Below are 7,467 nucleotides of genomic sequence, written 5' to 3' on the forward strand. Positions count from 1 at the left end.
GGTAAAGGTTTTCTGTAATGCACTTCAAAGAAGGACTGCTTTCCATGGCTGACTGGTTATTTTATATACTGAATGAAGAGCAGAGGCTAGCCTTTCTCTGACAAAAAGCCAATTGTGTAACAGTTTGATTATTAATGGCACTTTTGGAAAGTTTGGCAGCATTTGTCAGACCTGGAGAGGGATTTTGTAGATTTTGGTTAAATTTCATAATAGTAATATGGTTCAATATACAATAATTTTGGTAAGAGGGGAATTTGACGTGGACCGGTTCAGGATCTTTCAACTTTAGCCTATACCTGTAGCTGCAGAAATGCAGAACAGTAACCTTAGAAACTTAAGGACCACCCCTGAAAAAAAAAGTTCTTGCATCTAATGGATTTTCTCATTACAACTGTTATTCGCATTTTAGACTCTAAATGTCTTGTAAATCAGCAAGACAAAGATTGTACCATTGCCTTTTTCAAGAGAATTATTTTTTTTTTGGGGGGGGGGTCTCTACTGCCTTTTTTCTGGAAAAGGTAAAGATCATCATCTCTTTTCCATAGTCAACATTAGCCCGTTCTGATAGCAAGTATTTCTGACACATTCTTGGTTACACATTTGGCAGTATTGTTATGATTCATACTGCCAGGTTACTTATCATGAAGTGGATGGTTTCTATTTGTAGCCCAGACAAATGGAGGCATTTTTTTTTCTCCTCCTCATCTTTTCTCAGGTTCTGAAAACAGGTGTAACAGATTTGAGTTTGGATTTTAGTTTCTGTGGTGAGTCATGGACAGTACAAGAACTTTGCTATTCATGTCATAACAAGCCACACATCAGCTTGAAGGAGTTGTTAGTGTGGAAGTCACCATCAAGAACTCTATGAGCTGCCTTAAACAAGGTATTATGCAGACAAACACAGTCACCACCATGGGCATTTGGTGTATTAATAAATTGAGCAGAGCACATTTATGCCAGTAATGCAGGATGGCTGTAAAGCTGCAAGATTGTACTTTACCTTTCATCATTCATTTAATAGCTGTCCTTTTTTGGCAGACCCATAGAATGTGGCTGGACCAAATGACTCTACAGTCATTATAGGTAATGAATAGCAAATAAATCTACAACTTCTCCTGCATCTGATTTTATTGCAGTTTCAGAGGTGGATCCCTCTTCCCTTCATATACAGTTTTCTTGACTTTTTGTTGGAATTTAGGGCACTTTATTGAGAGTTTTGAAAGGGGGCTTTTCTATGCATTACCTACAACAACTCTTGTTCAAGGGAAAAATGCAAAAAGGAGGATCTAAATTAATTCTCTCAACTTCCATTTGGACAAAATCAACCATGGTTCTCATTTCTTTTAGAGTGCATATCGCCATGGCTTCAGCTGCCTCTGAAGGAGGATCAGCTGTTATAGTTGTGGGATATGGCTGTTTATTCCTTTCTTTATGATTCTTATCTCACAGCATGGGGGCTGATGTTTTGTTCATTTGCCTGTAATGTCATTTGTATTTGGTATGAAATAAGTGAGTCCTTACAATGAAAACTGTACTTTTCTAAATAGGAGTTTTACCTTTTCACATCCGCCCAAGCACTTGTCTTCTTTAGGTTGGGCTACCTAAAATCCTAAGTCTCATCTCATTTACTCAGTCTTGCCAGCTTGTCTCTCTTTGGAACTATGACTTTTATTCCCTAAATGTATTTTTTTGTCTTTCATAAGAGCACTTGACCTTAGCCTCCTTAGGTGGTTTTAGTTCATCTTTTGGATTTGAATTTCTTTTTTAAACAACTTGATGAAACCTCCATTTGAACTGTCATGTAATATTCACTTGAAAATGCCTGCTTAGAAAATAATCTTCTTGTAGATGTTATTTTCTTTAGATAAGAGAGTCTTGTTGTTGCTGGTCTCAGTGTGTTCACAGCCCTATACTGTTGTCCATAAATATTTCATGACTACAAAGATGAGGCACACATTAGTCTGTCCTTTATGGCAGATGTCTTGTCAGATATTGCTGTGAATCAGAAAATAACAAACAATTCCACTGAAACCAGTAACAGAAACAGTCTCCAACACTCATCTGGATTAGCTAAGTGCTTTTGTTCATGATCTCTGAAGAATTTCAAGGATATATTAAATGAACAAAAGTGCTTAGTTAATCTAGACTAGTGTTGAAGACTGTTTCTTTTACTGGCTTCAGTGGAATTGTTTGTTGTTTTGTGGTTTCGTTTATTTATTCTGCACTGCTTTGGTGTTTTTTTGTGAATCAGAAAATGTTATGGCATGGCTCACTGTTGCAGTAGCCTAAGCTATATAGGTCCTACTTTCCTGTGACCAGCCAGCTTCACAAAGCTAAGGGCACCTTCAACACACTCCAGCTGACAGCTGAAGTCCAAAGAGCATCATAGCTTTTTGCTGTCAAATTGAACACTCCTTTGGTGGGCCCCATGCAGCCATCAGCTTGCTAATGATCTTTAAGAGCTGGGTAGATAAGTTTTAATTGGGGGAAGTCTTCCACTATTTTTTATTTTTTATTTTATGGGGGAAAATGTATCTGTCAAAATTTTGTTGTTTAACTAGGAAACAAAATGTCTTAGATTGTCATTGCATTTCTAAGGAGTTGCCATGTTTTTATGCATATGTGACCTTTCTGTGAGATTTTTTTTTTTTTTACTAAAATTTTACTCAGATTTGAAAGTTTTCTATGTTTGGCACAGGATACTCCTCCTGTGGGGGTGTATCAGTGATATACATACCTAAGAAACACTTCTTCTCTACCTTACATGCTTTTGACTTGTGCAGGCTCTGCTCCCTGCTTTCAACATCTCTTCCATGGCTTACCGGTGGAGCAACCTTCAGTCTCCACAGTAGTACCTCCCCTTGCACACAAAAAGAAGAAAATTATAAAAGAATCTTCAGGTTTCAGGCCGGGTCCTATTCTGCCTTAGCCACTGGTGGGTGATTCTGCTTTGGCTGCTTATTGTTCCTCAGGTCACCCATCTTTTTCCCCCAGCCCTCTTGGAGTAGCTTTTGTAGCCACCAACGATTGTGGGATAGCCACACCCTCTGCAGCAGTAGGGTATCCTTGGTGGCCAATAAAGAGACACTTTTTTTCTGTATCAGTGGAAGGGACAAGTGAAGGGTCTTCACTTGGCTGGGATAGGGATTTTGAAGCTGGGATCGGTGTGCCTAAGAGTCAGTCTTTTTTCAGGGAAAGAGTGCTTAGTGAGAAAAACGCTCAGTCTCCTGTTTCTTTTTTATGGACAGTGCAGATTTAATGTGAATTGTCAAGAAACATAGTGCTTTTTCCTTGCCTCTTGATTATTTAGACAAGAAAGGGAAAGTAGACCCTTCCCTGTCTGACATGGTATTTCAGTCAGAAGAGTACTCTGACTTTTGAGGAAAGTATGTCAACAGATTTCCGTGCTGAAGATATATCTTTTACTGTCACTTTGTCTTAGGTTAAAGAGGTTTTTCAGTGGGACCAGAATGAGATTCCCATGACACCAAAAATGTATGATATGCCTATATTTGCAGCTATTCATCATTTATTTCCTGTCTTATTGAATGTTTTTTTCATTGCTTCTAGATTACCAGATGGACAGTCTGCTGCTCCCAAGAAGTCTGACAAGTAGGTACTCCCAGACCCACAAGTAGTTATTTCCTAATTCCAAAGTAGATCCATCAGTTTTTTCTCCATCCAAATCTACTTCTGCTAAACAGATTTCTGCTGCTAACCCTACTTCCTCTAACAAAGTTGGGAAAGCAGTAAATGAGTGAGGGAAGAAAATGTATTCTTCTAGTACTTACATTTCAGAATCTTAAATCTATCAAGATCATATGTTAAACGTTTTTACTGATATCCTTTGAGAACATGCCAAAGTTAATAGATAACCTTCCTTCCTGTAAGGTAATAAATTCATTAAATGCTTCTATGACAGATGTTTCTCATATATTTAAACATATTTTAAAGTGTGATTATGATGCTACTGACTCTTCCACAACAGCTGCTGCCAGATCATTTTTGAGTAGATTTGTTTGACTTTATTTAGAAAATCTTCCTCAAGATGTTAAATCTGAAATTTTAAGCTCTCCCTTAGATAAAGAGGTTCTGTTTGGACCCTCTGCAGCTGAGATGCTTAAGAAGTGTGATGAAAGGAGAAAACTGATTCAAGGAGTGTCTCAGATTTTTCAGTCCTCCTTTTTCAGAGCTAATAGCAATTTCTCCTTCTCTTCGGCACCCATTTCCAATGAGGAATTTAAGCAGCAAGGAGCCAGCAAACAGGGTTTTAAAAAGCAATTAAAAGGAGGCTCTAAAAGAACGGAAAAGCCTCTAAAAATCAAGGACAGTCCTGTCAACAACTTTACTATCTGCCTGCTCAAGGTCTTCCCTCGTCCTTGCCTGGCAACCTCTCCATGTCTCTGAGACCTCACCTTTCCTCGAGGCATCAGATAGTTTCGGAGAGCTGGGTATTGAAGGTCATCCAGAGGGGTACACTTGGCAATGGGAATCCCTCCCTCTTTTCCAGGGAATTCTATTTCATCCTATCCTGCAACACATGACATCTTGGGGAGTCATATAACCAGTGCCCCTCAATCTCCTAGGTAAAAGCTTTTATTCAAGAATTTTTTAGTTCCCAAAACAAAAGGATCCCAAGGCCATTACCAGATCTTTCTTTTCTAAACTTTTTTGTCAAGGTTCTGAAGTTCAAGATGATACATCTTTGGTCTCTTGTACCTCTGATCTTCCCTCTAACTTTCTTGGTAGAGCTGGATTTAACAGATATTTATCATCACATTTCCATTGCACATAATTTCAGGAGTTTCCTAAGATTTGCTCTGGTTCTCTGTTTTACTGTTTGGACTTTCCACTGCTCCAAGGCGATTCACAAAAAAGCCTAACTTCACTCATTGTTTACTGGAGACTTCAAGACATTCATGTTTTTCCAGAGTTGGATAGTACTCATATCTTTGCAAATCTTTTGTTCAGCTGTCAAGAGGATTTATCATCTGTTTAGGAACTTCTACTCAGTCTGAGTTTTCAAGCCAATTTTCAAAAGATTTTTCTTATCCTTTCTTACAAAATGATTTTTCCTGGGATGTTGTTGGGGAGAGACATTCTTTCTCCAGACAAACTAGGCACATTTCAGCAGTGCTTCATGAATTTATCCAATCAAAACCATACATCTACAAAGGCATTTCTGAGGATTCTGGGTGCATAGCATCCATGATTCTCATGCTTCTGCTTGCCAGACTACATATAAAGAAAACACAGTGGGACCGCAGATTAGTCTAGACTCTGCATCTGCACCTTTTGTTCTTTCAGATCCCATTCCTGGGATTTGTAAAGAGGAGATTACACCTGTTTATTAAATGAGATAGCTTGCAATCCAGGTCTTTCATTCTCCCTTCTGGCTCCCCTCCAGGCCATCACCACAGATGCTTCAGACCTAGTGTAGGTAGCAGATTTAAAGGGGGTAAAATTGCAGCTCTGTGAGATCTTGTAAACAGACTGAAGTACACGAATATCAGAGAGATGATGGTGTTTATCAAAACTTTGAAGGCGTTGAATCATCTCCGGTCCCCAGGACCTCTGCAAGTGTACACAGACAACACCACAGTGATGTAGTAAGTAAACAAATAAAGGAGGTATCAGATCTTATCCTCTTTGCATACTTGTTATGATAGCCTAGGAAGAAGCAATTCAGTTCAGCTGACACTTCAGGCTTCATACATTCTGGTGGAACAAAACATGATTGCAGACAAGCTCAGCAGAACCAGGACAGACTGACACTAATGGAAACTTCACCCTGGGGCCTTCCGAGAATTGATCTTACTGTGGAGGGCATCTCAAGTAGATCTGTTTGCTTTAATTCAGGACAGATAACTAAAGAGATTCTGCTCTAAGACTCCTTGCAAACAGGCCTGGAAAACAGATGCTATATCATTTCCTTAGAATGGAATGTTACTCTGTGTTTTTCCAGCCTTACCACTGAAGTCATGAGTTCTTTTAAAGATCCAGAAAGACATACCAAAAATTGTGGTAGTGACTCCGATTTGGCTAAGGAAACAAGAGTTCTGACTTCTTTTGAAACTAGTCAAGGGTAATTATCACAGGCTTCCCCACAGTCTGGGTTTACTCACATAACACAGGGTGTTTGATACACCTATCTAGAAAGTCTTCAGTCCACTGCCTGGATAATAGAATTTTGATGCCTTTAAGGGACTTTTTTTCTGAGGACATGGAGCAGGTACAAAACAAGTCAAGAAAACCTCCTACTAGAAAACCATACATGTGCAAGTTTAAAAGATTTTTTTTTTCATCCCAGTCAGGAAAGCAGGATCCTTTTCTGGCCCAATTACCTCTAGTTATTGATTAGTGTGAACTATTGCACAAAGGCCTTTCATATTCCTCTAGCAAGGTACATTTGTTGGCCATTCCTGCTTGTCTGCCCTTGGATCTCCCTTCTAATAATGTTCAAGTTGACAGTTTATAAAATGGGTGTTACATACTCATCCACTTAGGAAACAGATGGCTCCTCATTAGGAAAACTTACAGTGTTTCCATATGAATCTGCTATCAGGTCGAACTGAGGTTCTTAACTCATTGCTCTAATATCTGCTAGGAGAGTGCCTGAGTTCCATGCTCTTTGATGTGTCAACTCTACTTTGTTTTCTACAGGGACAGGGTTTCTATGAGAACGAGACTTATCCTTATATGTAAAATGCTCTCATAGTTTACTTTAAACCAGAAGACAGAATCCTTCACACTCTAGATGTCCACAGGCAGCTCAGATAGTGCCTAGACAAAACTCAAACCTTCAGGAAAGCTGATCAGCTGTTTGTCTTCTATGAAGGTAATAGGAAAAAATCACCAGTGTCAAAACAGACCATTTCCAGGTGGTTGTCCCTTGATATTGCTATTGCCTCTTCTTATATTTACCATAATAAATCACTTCTAGGCAGGGATACAGCCCATTCTACAAGAGCTTTGGTTTATTTTGTGGCTTTCTGGAAAGTGAGTAGATTTTGGATTCTAGAGGCAGCATCTTGGTTCTCTGTGCATACTTTAACAAAGCACTACAAACTGGATTTCTTCTGTAGGTCCTGAACAGGCTTTGCTATGACCATTCTCCATGGGCTTTCACTTTTCTTCTAGAAGCTATGGTGATCTGCCATATAGCTTGGGCTACTGTAGCAATGATCTATGTTTGATAATAGAACAATTGTGTAAGTAAACGTGCCATAGTAGCAGGTGTTCTAATATATTATACCTTCTGCCCTTCCAGCCTCCATTTCCTGCTTGTATGTTTTTTTTTTTGTTTTGTTTTGTTTTTGCTTTTTTTTGCCTAGGTGTTAACATGCCTGACCTTTTTCTGCATAGTTACTGTTTTTTTGTTTCCCAGCATTGTTCTTCAAGGATCTTGCCCTCTTCCTGGGAAAAAAAGTACTCTGAAGCTTTTTGCTGTCCAACTCCCCTTTTATG

At 39.0% G+C, this 7,467-nt stretch overlaps 1 protein-coding gene across 7 annotated transcripts in view; it reads left to right on the top strand.

Annotated features, from left to right (window-relative positions):
• ARHGAP44 (Rho GTPase activating protein 44) overlaps nt 1-7,467 on the top strand; it is a 1,795,121-nt gene that overhangs the window by 1,008,325 nt on the left and 779,329 nt on the right. For 5 of the 7 annotated variants that reach the window (XM_044068796.1, XM_044068800.1, XM_044068801.1 and 2 more), the window contains exon 7: nt 3,571-3,612. The exons of the other annotated variants lie outside the window; for them this stretch is intronic. In XM_044068796.1, the coding sequence (XP_043924731.1) occupies nt 3,571-3,612 (42 nt within the window). The remainder of the gene's footprint in view (nt 1-3,570; nt 3,613-7,467) is intronic. 7 annotated transcript variants of the gene reach the window in all.

This window comes from Protopterus annectens, chromosome 4.part0, assembly GCF_019279795.1.
Source record: "Protopterus annectens isolate FY-2018-M chromosome 4.part0, PAN1.0, whole genome shotgun sequence".
In the NCBI taxonomy this organism is placed as follows: domain Eukaryota; kingdom Metazoa; phylum Chordata; order Ceratodontiformes; family Protopteridae; genus Protopterus; species Protopterus annectens.